This window comes from Orycteropus afer, unplaced genomic scaffold (assembly GCF_000298275.1).
Source record: "Orycteropus afer afer isolate SDZICR_OR568_19922 unplaced genomic scaffold, OryAfe1.0 scaffold00067, whole genome shotgun sequence".
NCBI lineage: Eukaryota > Metazoa > Chordata > Mammalia > Tubulidentata > Orycteropodidae > Orycteropus > Orycteropus afer.
The window spans coordinates 4,521,197-4,540,139 of record NW_006921654.1 but is presented as its reverse complement, the minus strand read 5'-3'; the positions used below and the strand labels follow the sequence as shown (position 1 = coordinate 4,540,139).

Genomic DNA, 18,943 nt, shown 5'->3' with positions numbered 1-18,943 from the left:
GTGATAAAAAGGAACTTTATAAAATAATAAAGAGGTTAATTCACCAAGACATAAGAATTCTAAATGCATATTTCCCTAACAGAACTTCAAAATACAAGAAGCTTAAACTGATAGACATGAAGCAAGAAATAGACAAAGCCACAATTATAGTTGGAGATGTCAACACACGTCTCTCAAGTCATCTATAGAACAACAACAACAACAAAAAAACCTACTGCTGTTGAGTAGATTCCAACTCACAGTAACCCTACAGGACAGAGTAGAACTGCCCCCTAGGGTTTCCAAGGCTATAAATCTTTACAGAAACAGACTGCCACATCTTTCTCTCAAGGGTTCAAACCGTTTACCTTTTGGTTAACAGTCAATTCCTTAACCAATGCACCAACCACCAGGGCTCCTTAAAATGGAGTTGAGCACTTAACCTTTTACAGAATATGTAGACATAAAATCAGCAAAGATACAGAAGATCTGAAAATGGAATATCCCAACATAGCTCTTATCCAAGTAATAATGTGGCTTCTGAGAAATAAAAATTGGCAACTGCAAAAGATATTCTCAGGGCTGGAAAGGTTGGCAGTATGAACCCACTTAGCATCTCTGCAGGAGAAAGAGCTGGCAATCTGTTTTCATGAAGATTACAGCCAAGAAAACCCTAAGAAGTTCTACTCCGTTACATGGGTCGCTATGAATCGAAATTGACTTGAGGGCACCTAACACCAGCACCACATCTATGCAGGACAGCAGCAGGAAGGGGTGAGAGTCTTCCATCAGGGCAAAAACATGGCTTTGGCTCCTAAGCTTTCAAAACAGAATACCAGTCCTATCATTTACTCAGTTGGCCTCAGAGTACAATCAGGAACCCTGCCTCTGCAGTTACCTGAGGCCTTTAGTACCAACTGCAATCTTCTCATCACTCGATGCTATATACAGTCCCACCCATAGTCCAGTTACACTCAACTACAGAACCTACAGCAGTACAGGGTTTTCAGACCCCATCGGGGATTACACACCTTTGCTTATGCTGAGCTGTCTGCCTCTAACATTCTTCTTCTCCTACCTTTTTCTCAACATCCCACTTGCCATCTTTCTCTATAGATTGCTTCTAGTACATACTTCCACCTTAGAAGTCACCTCACTCTGACGTATTTGCTTCCCTTTAATCTCTCCCAACTAGTTTATAAGCTTCTTGTCTGTGACTAGGTATATTCCCAGCAGCACCCAGTATGAGGCCTAGCAAAGGGTCGGTACTCAGTCTATAATCATTGATGAAAATACACCAAGAACAGAAAACACCAACAAAACAAACCCTACTGCAAGTCTAACCTAGGCCACTTGCTCCCCAGAACAGCAACAAAAAATGTTTAACTAAGGGGAAATGATCATTTTGGAAAGCCAGCCTGAGACTGTGGTTCCCATCATTTTCTGTTACAGTACTTGTTCTTCTGGTAACAGCTGATGAAGGAGGAAAAAATAGCAACAAAAACCTAGTATGATTACAATGATTATGAACTAATTCGTATTTAGTCACAACAGTACCTACATACATCTGAAAACAAGCCGTCCATACCTATGCGAGACACACTCTTTATCCTTTCCACACACAGGCCTGGGGCACACAGGGATTTGCAGACCCTCTGCAACAATGGTATGAAAACCACTGATTCAAGAGGCCCATGATTAAGCCACTACATCCAGCTCCATAGTCTGCTATTGTGGTGGGTCATCAAAACTCCACCAGATTACCCTCCTGAGCTGACTAGACTTTTGCCTTCACTTTTTATCCAACTGGTAAGAGAAATGGCATATGAAGCTCACACAGTATTTGTCCCTCAGTCTCTCTAACATACACAATCTCTCTAAAATCACTGTTAAAGATAATCTGCATTAAGCCATTCAATGTATAAGGTCCCATCTTGAAAAACTGGTGTTAAACTCTGATTGCAAGGACACAACGCAGCTCTCTAATAGATGTTTCATCCTATTTTCTATGCCACTGCACCAGATAATAAAGAAACTCAGCAGGCCACTAACATTTCCTCACGTAAACTCAACCATAAAACTGTCAAATGCATTTTTAGAGGGAAAAAAAGACCTAATAAAGTTCAATTACAAAGAAAATTTGACAAATTAGATTTAAAACCTCTTTCACAACTGATGACTCGGGGAAAAAGAATGAAGCTGAGAAATATACCAATATCTTAAGTATTATGGGAACAGGATTTTTTTCTTTTTTATTCTTCTCTGAGTTTTTCAAATTTTCCACAATAGTATGCATTCATATTTTAACATACTTAAACTTAAAAAATAAATATCCTTATCTTATTTCTTTCTTCCAAACCGCAAAAATTATGTGTTTTTTTACCTACACCAGGAAACTTAAGATCAACTTTGGCTCCCAATCATGGCAGACAGATGCCTTCATCGTGATGATCTGCTACCTAGTCTTTTCTGTGACACTGGTTTCCTACTCCTTTTTAATAACCTTTTCACAAGTATCTTTAGTTATAAACCACCACAAACTCCTCTTTAGAAAGAAATGTATATGTAAATAAGAATATTTATATATTAATATTGGTTCTATGTGATGGAATCAATTTCAACTCATAGCAACCTTATAGGACTGAGTAGAACTGCCCCATATAGGGGTTTCCAAGGCTATGATCTTTACAGGAACAGACTGCCACATCTTTCTCCTGTAGAGCACCAGCTGGCTGGGTTCAAAGTGCTGAATTTTCAGTCGGAGCCAAGCACTTAGCCATCAGGACTCCTTATATTAATAATATATTAATAAATTTTAGTGCTACATATATAGCATGGAACCCTAAAAAAAAGAGATCTGTTAATTATATGTGAGCTATTCTCTTTACTTATATCTCGTTGATATTATATATAAGTAACTAAAACTCTACAAATTACAACCATCCAAGAAAGCTAACAGAGAACACAGCAATAATATTCACCTGTCAGGAAGTAATCGAACATCACACTTTCATCAGCTGCCTCATCATAAATAGGTCAGGTACTGAGAAGAAAATGAAGTCTCCACAGCAGGACCTAATTCCAGTTGTCTGTCTTGGCCATTTATTCTCTACAACAAGAGTAAAAGGCAACTTATCAAAAAATGAACCTAGTAAGCAACAGGGTGATATCTCCCTTTGTCAAATCTAAACAGGGACAGAAAGGGTAGCACTCAATTACTGAGAAGTTCCAACACACACACAGAGGGTATAAGTGAAGCAATCCGCCCAAATAAGTGTCAAAGAACTGCCTTGGTCATCTCAAATAGTGCAAGTTGAGACAGTTGCTGCTCCCTGAGTCCTAGATCTGGTGAGCCCCATTTGCGTAACTTCTAGAGAACCATATCCACATCCTAGAAACTACAGCAGGAAGCATGGAGGTCAGGAACTTGCCTGTACCAAGAAGTTCCAGGAGGACCGGTCACATGACTGGTGTATACTTTTGGTCTCCAACAAATATATGCTCATAGCCAGACAGGGAAGGAAAAAAAGACAAGAGATAATGAGGCTTGTGACCTTCCATATATTTGTCAGGAAAAGAAAATCAAATATAACAACTTGTATGACATTTGAGACCAAAGTAAGGAAGCAAAAGCCATCAGCATACGACAGAACCCTAGTAACTTAGGCAGCTTAGGTTGTTTTCTGAGGACCCTCACAGCAAGAAAGAGTGAAAATAACTTCAAGAAGAGGCAGATGCTGTCACTTAGCATGCTGGGAGTGCCCAAAGAGAGGCATTGCCTCAAATCTGGGAGTGACTCGAAGAGATAAGGCACCAGGTGGCTGAGCTTTCTGCTATCAGGGTGCTACAATCACAGCCCACAGTTTTTCCCCCATCAGGGGCAAAGACCGAATTCTTTTCAACACATGTCATCAAGCACCTAGCCCAGTGCACACAGCAGGTCCTCAAAAACATCTACTAAATTAACTGCTGATTCCTACCTATAGTGACCATTACACAACATGGTGACCAGGCTGTTTGCTTAATACTTAGTGAAGAATTTTCAGAATGTTACACAAATATCTTACATTTGTGACAAGATCATCAAACAACATGCCAGGCTATCAGGACTCTTCAAAAAGCCATTAAAAGGAACACACCATTCCCTAGTTCCAATATCCCAACACACCCAAGTCCCCAGTGTAGACAAAACCTTTCAGCATCCCCAAAAACCTTCATTCCTGACAAGAAAATGGAAACCAATCTCCACCAACCCCAAAGTGGGAGGGGTGGGACCGTCACCAGCGACCACCTTTTCGGGAGTCCACTTGGGTCCTAGTACAAAACATGACTGCCACCCCCGTGCTGGCGCGAGAACTGAGAAGCCACCCCACACGCTCTTCATAATCACACACACATTCTCTTACACACTCATGGTCTCTCATTCACATGGTTTCTGAAACACCCAGTCTCACACACATACACACACAGAGTCTCACTCACACGTCACAGATTCTTTTTCTTACAGTCTCACACTTGAGTATCTCACAAACTCTCACACACTCACACTCAGGGCCCCTCTCACACTCACACCCGGGTGTCTTTCCCTCAGACACACAAAGTCTCCTTCACATTCAGGATCTAAGACACAGTCTTAAACTCAGGGTCTCACACACTCCCAGAGTCACCTTCCCACTCAGGATATGTCACACACTTCGGTCTAACCCTCTCACACTCACACCATGCCCCCTCACACTCAAGGTCTCACACACTCGGAGTCACCGCAGACGCAGGGTCTTTCACACGTGGTCTCACTCACGCCCAGGGTCTCCATCTCTAACACACATACAAACACGAATCTCTCTCACACCCAGGGTCTCACACGCTTCCGAGGTCACGCTTCCGCTCAGGGTCTAGCACACACTCGCGGCCCCTCTCACCCTCACAGCGTCACACTCTAACACGCGCCACGGCCCGTCACCCCGCGCCCGGCTCCCTGGCCCCCAGCCCGCATCCCGCCCGAGGCGGCGACGGCGCGGAGGGCCCGATCGGATCAGATCCGGCCTGCTCCCTGGCGCGGCCCGCCCGTCCGCGGCCCAGCCCGTTACCTTCCCGCCGCCGGTCGCCGCCAGGATGCTCTGTCGTGCTGCTGCTGCCGCCGCTGCCGCCACCGCAGCCGCTCAGGCTCCTCCCCCGCTACGTCACCCGCCGCCGGATCGCGATAGAGCGCACAGCGGCGGGACGAGGCGCAGTCTGGGCTCTGGCTGCAGCGAGCGGAGCTCAGACGCCCTTGTGTGCGGCCTGGGCGTGTGAGTGCAGCTGTCCGTCAGCCCCCAAGGCCATGCTGGGGCCCAGCCACCCTCGCGGGACTGGACTGCCATTCTCTGACCTCGCACGAGTCCCGGCGACTCTCACATGGGCCCGCTAAATGGCCCCTTCACCAGGTTCCCTCTCTGGCCTGGCCGCTGGCCTGGGCCTCACTTTCAGGGAGATGACAGGGGGAGCTACCATACCCAGCTCTCAGCAGACCCCGGGCCTGGAGACCCTATGCAGACACACACAACCTGGACGTGTCTTCAGGCCCTGCTCCCATGGCTAATTCCAGGCTTACCTAGGGCTCAAGCCGGATATTTTCCAGTCCTCACCTTGCCTGACCCTGCTGACACCTTATTGGGGGCACTGCACCTTCTTATCCTCCTCTCTCTCTGGCTGTTCCTCCTCTGGCTCCGTCTGGGGCTCTGCCAGGGCCTCCTGACCTAGGCAGCTGAGCCTGCCAGCTTAGCTTCCTGTCCACACACCTCAGGTACCACATCTGCTGGGCTCCACAGTCATTTCCTGTGGACACATTTCCATCTGCACATCCTCTGGTTCTTGACTGACCCACCCAAACCTCTAATTCCCCCACACCCAGTGACCTAGTGGGAGATTGGCAGCACCCTGAAAGGTCTCTTCCTCCTTTCCCCAGGCTGTGATCCCCGGTTTTCTTCTCCCTAGCCACACCTGGGTATGAAGCCCTGGTGGCACAGTGGTTAAGAGCTCAGCTGCTAACTGAAGGGCTGGAGTTCTGAACCCACCAAACTGCTCCATGGGAGAAAGATGTGGCACTTTGCTTCCATAAAGATTACAGCCTTGGAAACCCTATAAGGGAGTTCTACACTTTGCTGTAGGGTTGCTGAGTCCGAATCAACTCGATGGCAGCAGATTAATGGGTTTTAGTCACAGCTGGACACTGCCACAAGCCCCCCCTCAACTCCCAGCCCCTATCCTGCTCCCTCCAACCCTCCTCCTAGAATACAGATCGGACTTTGTATCTCCCCTGCCTGAACCCTTCTAGTTTCCTCACCATAGCCCTCAGATGACGATCGGAACCGTTGAGGAATCCTTAGCTGGCACTGCCCATATTGTGCCTTCTGCTCGGCACGGCTTCCCTAGGAGTGAGTGTGTATATACTTAATTGAAGGCATTAGCATCTGAACCTTTGCCTCCTCTCTGACTGGACAGAGGGAGGGCTGTGGATACTTTTGTGTCATTAAGTGGCAAACAGTCCACTTTTCCTTATGACAGCCACATACATGACCTGCCAACTCCCAGACCTCTGGCTTCACGCCATCTCAAACCTAGTTACAGTTACCCCCGTCAGCTGAAAGTCTACTGTGCACCAAGCACTAAGTCATACTATCTCCAGCACCATCAGTGTTCCTCAGGACCACCCTACAGGGTACATTTGTTGTTGTTGTTGTTGTTGTTATATGCCGTCGAGTCGGCCCTGACTCATAGCGACCCCTCCTTGGGTTTCCAAGGCAGTATCACTACGGAAGTAGGATTGCCCAACCTTCCTTCCGAGGTTTGAACCGCCAGCCTTCTGGTTAGCAGTCAAGTGCCTTAGGCACTATGCTACCACAGCTCCACAGGGTACATTTAGTCATCCCCATTTTTCAGATGAGGAAACAGGCTCAAGGTCAGAAAGAATCCCTTAGCTACTTAGCTGGGGCTGGTAGACTGGGATTTGAACCTAGGACTGATGATTCTGAAGTCTGTTCTGACTCTATGCCTTCTCTCTGCACCTGTGAAACCAGGGGTGGCAGAGGAGCTGACACAGGTCAGGGATAAGTAGGGCCACACAAAAGTGCCATGGGTGAGTGGGTAGTGGGGCAGAGCCAGACTGAGCAGGGCATGGGGGTGAGGGTTTGCTCCCTTTCATGGAACCGAGGCCAGTGCTGCAGTTGGACCTGAGAGTTCCACCATCTCTTCTCTGGAAAGCTCCTTCCAAGTTTGACATCTAACTTTTGCAGTGAGAGGGTTCAGAGCGCCCTCTGGTGGCCAAAGGTGTATTGACGGCTAGTGCCTGGACTGGAAAGAATCTTGTGAGGAACTGGGTGGAAAGTGCGACAACTACTATCAACTACTATCTCCACCGTCGGGAGGGTCTGTTCCACAATATTCAAGCTGGACCACATTCCTAATTATGTCTATGTCAGATGTTATCAGCGTTTCTCTGTCCTTGTCCATATCCATATCCATCTCTATTTGGTCCCCATTTCTCTTTGTCAATCTGGGTCTCTGTTCATACCAGTCTCAGCCAGGTCTCTCTTACTTGTCAGTCTCTCTGTCCCCAAAGACAGAGAGATGATGGGCAAATGAGCCTGAAGAAGCAAAGGGGGAGGGTGGTGCCCCACCAAGGATCTTAGGTTCAAAAGATGCTGAGAACTGCAAGTTGTGGAAAAACAAGGCTGGGAAAAGGAGCGCAACCAGGGGTGACCTGCAGGACTGTCCTCGGCACCCAGCTCTGAGGTGGCATGTGAGGCCTGCTGACCAGGAAGGGGCAAGAGGAGGGCAGGAGCTACATTCCAATAGGAATGGTGCAAGTTCTGAATCGTAGAAGGGGAGCTAGATTCAAGGAAAGGGGGCAGCTCTGAGGGGCTGGAGGTTAAAGCCCACAAAGGCACAAAGGGGCCATGCCTCAATGCAGAGAGAACCCATTAAAATCCCCAGGAAGATCCAGCCCTGATCGCCTTCCTCTCTATACCTCCTCACCCCTCTGCCACCTCCCTCCCTCCTACTCAGAGCAGAACCTACACAAGAGACTGTACAGCAAGCAACCAGAGTACTTTTATTGAGGGAACTGGCCTGCTCAGAGCCTCATCCAGGGCCCACCACTCAGGAACAAAAAGATGCTGGGGATGTAGGCAACAGAGAAAATCCAGCTCCGCAGAAATCTTGTGGAAAAGCAGCAGAGTCTGGCCTGACAGTCTCTGACTGTGGCCCGGGGGCCTGTACAATATGATGTGGGGCCCCATCTGACCTCCTCTACCTTCACGAGGAGCAAGAGGATCAAGATCAACAGCCCAAGACTGATTCCCATGAGGTGGAGGTCAGACGCGCCTCTGCCTTCCACCCTTTTTACCAATTCTGACACCAGCCATCTTTCCCATGGCACTCTACTTCTCTGCTGCATTCAGTTATTCACTGTAATGGCCACAAAGAACTCACAGACAATATCCACAATAATGGGGTTTATTAGGGAGGTAACAGGTTACAATTCAGGATCAAAAACAAGTCAGGATACAGTTCTTCAATCAGGACAGTGTCTTCTCAGCAATGCCCATAGGCACACCTCCCTCTGGCCCTCGGCCTCGTAGCCCCCTGGCCCCTTGGCCTCTACCCTGCTTGGGCAAGCGTTACAAAGCTCTTTTAGCTCTGCGATAAGGGCCCAGCAGCACCCTACTCTACCACTAATCCTTGGCCTGAAGGCACTCAGCTCTAACTCTGTGGTCAACCCAAACCTAGCTCTACTAAGCACCCAGAAGCACCTACTGGCAAGCTTCCTTCCCGAAGGCACTCAGCTTTCTCTCTCCATGGGTCTCTGTGCTGTCTCTCCAGTGTTACAGCTCTGTCTCCTGCCTTGAGGACGTTCCCAGTGCAGGTATGCCAGGTCCAAAGGGCACTCTCCACTCCTGTCTCTTCTTGCTCATAGTCAGGTTCCCCTCTTTCCACCTCTGGGATGGTTCATTTTAGGCCTAGTGAGATGGCAAAACTAATCAATCCTCATGTTAGGGTTCCATGCACCTCATTTGCATGGTCCCACCCCCTCAAGGGTGCCATGCCCCTTTTATTTACATTATTAGCAAGCTATCCAATCCTCCTGGTGGGCCACAAGGACCTCACATTGACACAGTCCCCCCCAGCATTTGGTGGGAGTTACAAAGACTATGGCTAGAAGGCCCATGTTAAGTAATTTACCACAGCACAGAACCCCACTCCAGAAGCTAGAGCTAAGTCTCCTTGATAGCAGTCACCCACTTGGAGGCCTTTGCAACTAGGGCAGGCCCAGGTTCTCCATCGCTGCTATCATAGGGAAGCTCACGCAGCACCTTTAGAGCAGAGAGAACCCCCAGGAGAGCCCTCAAGGCACGTGGCTGTCCAAAGGGGAACCTATCAGCCCACTTAAGTCTCTGGGTTATTTCCTGCAGACTGAACACCCACCATTCACTGACTGGTGGTGGCTGGTGTTTGGCAGGATGGGCAGGAGTCTTGCCTCCTGTCACTGTGGGCCAGTGCATTTGGACACTGGAGAGACCCTAGGGCAGGTTGGCAGTGTAGTTGTAGGTTAGTGGAAAAGCAGTTCAACAAAGCTCTGGGTAGCCTTGGCTGCTTCCCTGAGCTCCCTGTCTCCACATGGCACTGAGTCTTGCTCTCATCCCTGGACCATAGGCCCAGGGCAAAAGGAGTCAGCTGCAATACTGTGGCCAACAGCCCCAACAAGAGATCAGGGATCCTGGAACACAGTCCCTAGAACTGGGGGGCCATCTGCTGCCCTATCATGATCCTCCAGTCAGGCCTGGCTAGGCTGCTCCTGGAGATGAGAGGGAGGAATGAATGCCCAAGGGCCTGGGAATCACAGACAATACACACTCCGCTCCAGCCCACAATGGAACTGGGCTGCCCCCAAGAAGCCACAGACAGACTGCCAAGGAGCTAGGCCACAGGGGCCAGCAATGCCAGCCAGCCGTGGGGCTATGGCCAGTATGTGGAGTTGTCACCCTAAGGGTCAGAAGCCCACTCCTGGACTCTTGGGGCAAAGCCCACAGCTCAGTAACACCTCTCACAAGAAAGTTGAGGGGCCATAGCCTGGTGGGTGTGATTAGGCCATAGCAGCAGGAGGAACACGTGGCCCTGGAGTGGGTGACTGGGACCAGGTGTCAGGTAATCTACCCCATGGAGGCAGTCCTGAAGCCACACAGTTCCACCAGCAGCCATATTCTTTTTATCAAAGGTCCCTTGAGTTCAGACTTGAGTTCTTCCTTCTTCACTCTCACGCAGGGAAGATAAGAAGTAACACTTCCCTGTGGCAGATACTTCATATTCCAAGATCCAGGGCCTCATTTGGTTGGTCACAAACCCATGGGCTGCAACAGCCCCAGAGGCCGAGACATATGGCAGCCCTGCCTGCACAGGCGTCAGGGCCCAAGAAGCACCTGCTTCAGGTAGGCCAGGGTGGTGGCGTTGGCCAGCATTTCAATGTGCTCGCTGCCTGGCAGCGCAAGCAATGACACCTGTTGCTCTTGGCGACCACGCCAGGCCTGGCACTGCAGCACGCTCTGCAGGTTCACGGTGCCATCACCGTCGCCAAAGTAGATCTTAGGGTCACGGTCAGGGAAGCTGTCATAGTAGAAGGAATCTGGCGTGGGGACCCCAGTGCCATAGAGGCAGTGCAGTCGCACACCAGGTGGCACCACGACATCAACCAGCCCCTCTGTGTCCTGCCGCATGAACCAGCCGTCCTCAAAGCCAATGTCCTGAAAGAACTGGCGATAATCCCGCAGTGTGTAGTTGGTGGTGGGCGTGTGCACGAATACCTTCCCAGGTGACCACGTGTGGCTGTAGGGCAGCATCCAACTGGTGGAGACAGCAGACCGCTGCTGCTCCCGGATCTTCAGGGACTCAATCACTGGGATCCGGTTGTTGTCTCCTGCAGAGAGAAGGCTCTGGTCAGTCCATGCTCAGGAATGCAAGCTGGCTGCAAGCATGTTCACCACCAAGGCCCCCCGTCAGACCCAACCAGTGGCCTTGTCAACACTGCAGCAGCTCTAAGCTTTTATCATCAACACATGATAATAACCATTGCTTTTTAGCTCTTATTGCTTCCCTCTAGTTCTGCTACATGTGGAAAACAGACAAGCAAGCTGGTTTCTTTTCTCTGCCTCAGTCACCAAGGATTTAGGCAACACACACCCACAGGGTGATTTACTGTTTCTTCATTAGTCAACAGCACTCTCCTCAGGGCAGGGCTTAGAACCGCTTCATTCCAGCTGCCAGATATACTGAATTAGAATCTACAGTTGTGGCAGGTGATTCTTAGAGATCTCCTAGGTAAGAATCAGCTGGGGAGCTTGTAAAATGTAGATTCTAATTCTAATTCAGTGTATCTGGGGTGAAAGGCAAATTCTGAGCAGGGGTTGAACTGGAATGATCTGGTTCGAAGCCCTGCTTCCCAGCACTGGGGCCCTGGGCACTGACCTTGTCTGAGGTGAATCAGTGGGCTGGCAGCCCAGAGACACATTTCTCTTTCATTTCACTGAACTGTGTAAACAGTTTTCATTTCCTCGGCTCACACCTGCGTTCACCCAGTGCTGTCTCATCCCACCCACCCGCCTGTGTGGTGACCTGGATAGCCAGGCCTGCCAGAGACAGGGCAGGAGGGGGCACTGAAGGCAGAGTCCTGGACACACAACACAAACACACCCACCCTCCACTGGGACCTCTAAGACATGAGTTGTAGCTTGGCAGCGGGGGCTTCCGGCCTGTTCAGGACCCATGGTGACCCATCACCCATCCCATACTGAAAGTGAAGAGACTTCCTTGATTTGACTATAGGGGTTTGGCTCTGCCTGGGACCTGGCTCTAGAGTCCCTAAGGGTCCATGGGCCACCTTCTATTCCCAGACCGCCAGGGCCTGACAGAAGAGTTCCCCAGCATCTGAGGCAAATCCCCAAGTGGGAAGCTCTGGAAGAAACCAGGGCTGAATTCCCTCACAGTCCCATCTCAGATGCAAGGAGCACCCACATCTGTCCATCCAGGCCCAGGTTGGACAGTGGGCTGGGATAAGCCCTTATCCTTTATCTGTGGTTTGGAGCTCTGGGTTCATTGTCCAGTCAACCCAAGCCAACTGCTGGGAGAGGCACCAGGCCTGAGCCAACCACACCATGAGCTGACCAACACACTGGTCAGGCAGTGTCGGTACTTAAGGAAGTATCTTATAGGACACAGTACTGGCTCACCACTCCCCCAGTGAGAGGCAGTGGGGCTCCCATCCCATCCTAACCCCTCCTAGAGTAGGAAGCCCCTGAGGAGAGGTAACAGGGAAGGAAGTCGCCTTCATACCCACCACACACCCACCACCTCAGCTGGGCCTGCACCTGTTTCTTCCCCGTGTTGCACACAGGATGGATGTGCAACTCATGAACAGGAAATTACAGCCCACACTCCTCCTCTGGCAAAAGGCAGGGATGATGCAGTGAGGACAGGGGCAAGAGGGAGGGGAAAGGTTCCCCCAAAGAACTTTGCGTCAAACTAAGGCCAGTCAGGCCTCAGCTGTGTGTATGTGTGTGTGTGTATGTGTGTAGGGGGTGTGTGGCCAACAGTTATGCAACACTGTGCACTTGCTGCAAGAAATTTACAAGGGGTCCAAACTCACTGCCATCGAGTCAGTTCTGACTCACAGCAACCCCCATTGGGTTTCCAAGGCTGTAAATCTCTACAGAAGTAGATCGTCCCATTTTCCTTCTGCAAAGCGGCTGGTAGGTTTGAACTGCTGACCTTCTGGTTAGCAGGCAAATACCTTATCCACTACACCACCAGAGCTCCTTTTATAAGGGGTGGACAGGCTAAATGATCAGCTATGTCTAAGCAAAAAAGAATATACCCATGACCATATATAAATTTGGCAGATGATATTTCTATGTACATATTTGTATGTGCTATAAAAATGTCCACATATTTAATAAAGCTGACAGGACAAAGTTATGATAACTTCTTACCCACAGCCAAACACTCTGAAGAAGTAAGTTACTGGGCCTAAAGGCTTGGGACCATTGTCATGGGGGAATCACGCTCAAATGGCGTAACATAATACACAAAAACATTATTCTACGTCCTACTTTAGTGAGTAGCAACTGGGGTCTGAAAAGCTTGCAAGAGGCCATCTAAGATGCAACAATTTGTCTCTCCTCCTCCAGAGCAAAGAAGAATGAAGAAAACCAAAGACACATGGAAACAATCAGCCCAAGGGACTAATGGACCATGCAAACCTCAGCCTACATGACCCTGAGACCATGCAGTAGTTGTGTGTCAACTTGGCTGGGCCTGATTTTGAGTGGCTGGGCAGCTGGATGTAGTTATGCCCCATAATGAGAATGGTAATCATCTCCATGGTAGACTCTACTGTTGAGCAGCTGAGTAGCTGCCTTTGGGATGTGGCCTGCTTCCAATATACAAGAAGCAACTTTGAGGGCAGTCTCCAGCTTTTGGTACTTCTGGATACTGCATATGGCTGAGTCTTCATCTCAGTGGCCCGCCATGTTGTCTGCCGATCTTGGGACTGTTAATGGACTTGAATTAGTGCCCTGCCGTGTGGTTTGATAATTTTGGAACTATAACATATTACTTGTCTACCTTGGGCCTGTTACCCTCCGTAGTCAGCACCTTTCTGAGTTAAGAGAAACCTCCAGATTCAGTGGGCCAGGAGCAAGAGGCAGAGCTAAAGCCCAAGATCAAGGGGCTTTCGTCCAGCCCCTAGAATTGGCACTTTGAACACAGACTTCTAGTCTCCTAAACTGTAAGAGAATAAACCCATTGGTTCAAAGCCACACATCTGTGGTATTTCTGTTAGAGTGGCACTAGAGGACCAAAACAGATTAGAACTAGATGGTGCCCAGCTACCACTATCAACCACTCAGGAAGGGATCAATATAGGAGATCCTGGATAGAGTGGGAGAAAAATGTGGAACCAAACTCAAAATCATAAAAAAAGGACCAGGCTTACCGGTTTGACAGAGTGATGAAACCCCTGAGACTATGATCTCTAGTCACCCTTTGGGCCTGGAATTGAACTTATTCCCAAGGCTTCCAGTGAAACAACAAATAAGCATATAAAGTGAACATTTACACCAGGTAAGTACACTTCTTAGTACCATCAACCACGGGAGAACAGAAGGGCAGTATTAGCACAGGGAGATAGCTAAGAGGGCAGGAATGCATAGGAAAGAAAAACACAGGGAAAAGGTAATCACAGAGAGGAAGTGGGAAGAGAGCTGTTACATTATGGAGACTGCAATCAATGTCATGAAACAAAATGTGTATGAACTGTTGTATGGAAAATGAATTTGTTCTGTAAACTTTCAGCCAAATCACAATTGGAAAAAAAAAAAATTCTATGCATCACAACAGAATAAACCATATGCTTTAACACAAATGTACAAAGGAAAAAATATCTTTAACCAATCAACTTGGATCCAAACATAGTAAAGAACATAACGTTTGAAGAAACAAAGGAAAAATAAAATGTGTACCCATTCAAAAAAAAAAACTTACAAGGGCCATTTTCTAGAGAACATAGAATTAGGAGTGGTTTTAGATTTTCCTTTGTGAAAAAGGATGATTGAGAAAGAATACCACTCTGGGGAGAGAGAGGAGGTGACCCAAGAGAAGAAACGTGAGAGTGGCCCAGGAGAGCACAGTACAGGGAGAGAGAGAAGCAACCCTGCCACCAGACCACCACACGCTGAGCCAGGCAGGGCCTTACCTGAGGCCAGGACGCGAAGGGTCTTGGCTACGCCCCCCCAGGGCGCACCGAGTGCCACGAAGGCCCGGATGTACTTGTCCTTCCAGGCCTGCGGCTGCTGCTGCAGAAAGTAGAGCGTGTACATGTTGCCCATGCTGTGGGCAACCAGCACCACAGGGCCCCCGTACACCTGGTGCAGTTCTTCGATCATCTTGCGAAGGGCCAGGAAGTAGGGCCCATTCTCATCTGCAGGCCAGAGCCAGGCAGGGGTCAGGCAGGCAAGGTACTGGGACCCACACCACTATTTCTCAGGTCAGATCCAGGGACTAGGGGAGTGGGGAGAGTGCTAGGGTCCAAGTGGGAGTGATGCCATGTCCCCATGTTTCCATGAAGGGAGCAAACAGAGGGGTTCCATTTCTCCTACTCCGCCTCCTTCCTCTCCTCAGGGCTCAGAGGCCCAGAGGTCCTGGCCTGAGGGATGAGGAAGGACATGGACAAGACTGATCAGGGGTGAAGGCTGGGACCTCCCACCCCACTACTCACTGCCTAAGGCTTTGCTGAGAGACATCGTGGCTATTTACTCCAGGTTGGATGCCAGAGTTCCAGGGGTAAGGGGAAAGAAAGTCTAGGGCCTATGGTGACTATGACTTTCTTATCCCCACCTCCCAAGAGAGGAGAGGAGAATGGTTGCTTACTTGGGGCTCGGCGCCAATCATAAGGGGCCCCCCGGACGTCCTCACCCCGTGTATAGCCCCAGCCCACAAGGCTCTCCACCATGGTGTGGAAATAGGAACCTATAGGCAGAAATGTACAAGATTAGAGAGGTGACAGCCAATGACAGCCACCCACATGACCCACCTATGAGGCTGTGACATGTTCTGCAGGGAGGTCACTGGAGGAGTGCTACAGGGCTCTATGCCAACACCAGTCAGAGACAGCTCACAAGCTGGACAGCAGTCAAGCAGAGCCCCCAGCCCTGTGTCCTGGATGGCACCAGGGAGGGCTACATACCGACACTGCTTCTGCTGGGGTCCAGGAACTCCAGTGAGAAGGTCTGCCCAAAGCCAGGGACACGCACATCCACGCCATCAGGGAACTGGGTGGCCCGAGATGTTCCATTGTAGATCAGCCTGTCAGGAGGATATTGAATTGGTGACCCAGAGGTTAACACTTAGCGTGGCATGCCCCAATACCTCCCCATGTCCTGAGCCCTCTCTCCCATCCCCAGGTTTGGTCAGATGTATTAACTCAAAAACCGAAATCACTGCCGTCAAGTTGGATCCGACTCATAGCGACCCCTCCTTGGGATTCCGAGGTGATATCTCTATGGAAGTAGATTGCCCAACCTTCCTTCCAAGGAGTGGCTGGTAGGTTTGAACCTCCAGACTTCTGGTTAGCAGTCAAATGCGTTAGGCACTACACTACCAGAGCTTCCAGTCATGTATAGGGGAGACCAAAAAAGTAACAGGGTTATAAAACACAGATCAGAGTAATCACATTCAAATAAGGACCCCATCAAGGTTCACTCCAAAGACCCTGACCTCAGTGGAACTCTGTCAAGGCAATATTCCCTTTTCCCTGATGTCACCCACCTGAAAATGAAGATACCCATCTTACAAACTCCCAGGGCGAAGGACCCAGTAGGAAGCAGCACTAGTCCTGGCCCTGCCATGAACATCACAGGTGACCACCAACCATATTAAATCAAAGGAGATGGTGAGCATAGTGCACAAGAGAACCAAACAGGAAAGACTCTGCTTTAAGGCCTTAACACCTATGGCTACCGGGTGCCATCCCTATCACCACCACCACCCAAATTGGGTGGGTGGGCAAGACCTACAGAAATGGAGAAACAGGGTGTTTTGGTTCTCTAGTGCTGATCTAACAGAAAATACCACAAGTGGAGATGGCTTTAAGTAACCAGGGATTTATTCTCTTACAGTTTAGAAGGCTAGAAGTCTGAGTTCAAAGTGCCAGCTCTAGGGCTGGGTCAAAGCCCCTCAATCTTGGGCTATAGCTCTGCCTCTTGCTCCTGGCCTACTGAAGCTAGAGGCTTCTCTTAACTCAGGTAGCTTCTGGCTGCTGAGGCTGACAAACTCAAGGTCAACAAGTAAATGGCACAGTCCCAAGATCATTAAACATAGCAGGCCACTGGTTCAAGCTCAGAAACAGTCCCAAGATCAGCAGGCAACATGGTAGACTGTTGAATGAAGACTCAGCTAACTGCAGGATCCAAGTGTTCCAAAAAGCTGAAGACCTTTCTCAAAGTATCTTCTTAGATACAGGAAGGAGACCACATACCTAAGGCAGCTACTCAGCTGCTCCAGTAGATTCCACCATGGAGTTGATTACTAGTCTCATCTGGCTGCCCAGCCACTCAATACCAGGCCTAGCCAAGTTGACACATAACCTTAACTACCAGGGGAAAGGCCTTGTGCAGACCCAGATAGGTACAGCTGGCTCCCACTTGTTCTGGACATCAGACTCAGCAATAAGCCTGCCTCACTCTCTCAGATGCCCGACAGGAAGATGTGAGCCTGCTGGCTTTCATTGACCCCTGTGGGTTCATTAATACAGAATTAAGGAGGTATTACCACACTTACGGCTATACCTTAATTACAACTAAAAAGAACGCAAGCCAAGAGGCACATAGGGTGAGGTCTAGGGAGGGATCACAGTGTGGAGCTTCTATGTCCTAAGAGGGATGTGCTACCCTCTCCTACACAAAATCACCGACCAGGAAGTCCATCTGAGCCTTAGAACTCAGGGTTCTGATTGGCCTCATCATGTAGCCATGACAGATTGCAACTGTTCTCTCTTGGTCTGGTAAGCCCCAACTCGTTAGCTTCAGAGGCGTTGGTATGGATAGAAAGAACAGAGAATAAAAGCTAAATTACTTTCTGCAAGGTGATTCCACATCTTGCACCATCCATGGAGAAATGGAATAAACCATGTTCATATGTATAGAGACTAAAGTGGTTACCAAGGGTGGGAGGGAGGGGAAACATGGGGTTATTGCTTATGGAGCACTGAGTTTTGGTTTATGGTGATGAAAAACTCCCATTGATTAAGGGTGGGTTTGCACAGCCAATTACTGTAAGTGCTGTCAATAAGTTGAACATCTGTGTCATGGAATGAACTGTATCCCCAGAATATATGGGCCATGATTCTCAGGGGTTTTCCAGTTATGTAATGATGTAATTTGGCAGTTATGCAATGATGTAATCATCATCCATGATGTGATCAGCCAATCACTTGTAAGGGGATTAGGGTGCCATGTAAGACTCTTATTCAAGTCACAGCCCTGATACCATGTAAGGGCAGTTTCCTCAGGGTGTGGCCTGCATCACCTTTTATCTTAAAAGAGATAAAAGGAGAGAACAAGCAGAGAAAGAGGACCTCAGTACCACCAAGGAAAAAGAGTCAGGAGCAGGGCGCATCCTTTGGACCTGGGGTCCCTGTGCTGAGACCCTCTAATACCCAAGGAAAGACTGATGCCAAGAAACACGGAGATTTCCAAGGGACACCAGGCCCACAGGAGATGAGAACCTCCCAGAGCTGACAGAGAAAGCCTTCCCCTAGAGCTAACAGAAAGAGAAAGACTTCACGTAGAGCTGGCAGCCCAAATTGGGACTTCCAGCCTCCTAAAATGTGAGAGCACATATTTCTGTTTGTTAAAACCATCCACATGTGCCCAACACTATGGCCTCTAGTCACCCTTCAAGCCTGGAATGGAACTCAATCCCATGGCTTCAAGACAAACAAGAGACAGACATGTACGGTGAACATTTACACTCCTTAGAATGATCAATCATGGGAGATCACAAGGGCAGGATTTTCACAGGGAGATAGCTCAGAGGGCAGGAACCCATAGGAAAGGACACGAGGAAAAGGTAACTACAGGCAGGAAGTGGGACGAGAGTTATTACATTATGGAGATTTACAATGAATGTCATGAAACAAAATGTGTACGAACGGCTGTAAGGAAAATGAATCTGCTCTGTAAATATTCACCCAAATCACAATTGAGAGAAAAAAACTGCACATATGGTATTTCTGTCATAGCAGCACTAGATAACTAAGACAAACTATAAAAAGTTGAATTGGAGGGAGGCGGGGCAAGATGGCGGACTAGGCAGAAGGATTGCACAGACCCTCTTCAACAAAGAAAAGGGAAACCAATTAACACAGACACAGAAGATAATC

At 48.8% G+C, this 18,943-nt stretch overlaps 1 protein-coding gene across 1 annotated transcript in view; it reads right to left on the bottom strand.

Annotated features, from left to right (window-relative positions):
* Positions 1 to 10,415: 10,415 nt before the first annotated feature.
* The window catches only part of PLA2G15 (phospholipase A2 group XV), a 27,332-nt gene continuing 18,804 nt past the window's right edge, over positions 10,416 to 18,943 (bottom strand). Inside the window, exons 3-6 of the mRNA XM_007940289.2 lie at positions 15,749 to 15,867; positions 15,433 to 15,531; positions 14,759 to 14,983; positions 10,416 to 10,927 (exon numbers count right to left, since the gene is read on the bottom strand). Coding sequence (XP_007938480.1) covers positions 10,416 to 10,927; positions 14,759 to 14,983; positions 15,433 to 15,531; positions 15,749 to 15,867 — 955 coding nt within the window. The remainder of the gene's footprint in view (positions 10,928 to 14,758; positions 14,984 to 15,432; positions 15,532 to 15,748; positions 15,868 to 18,943) is intronic.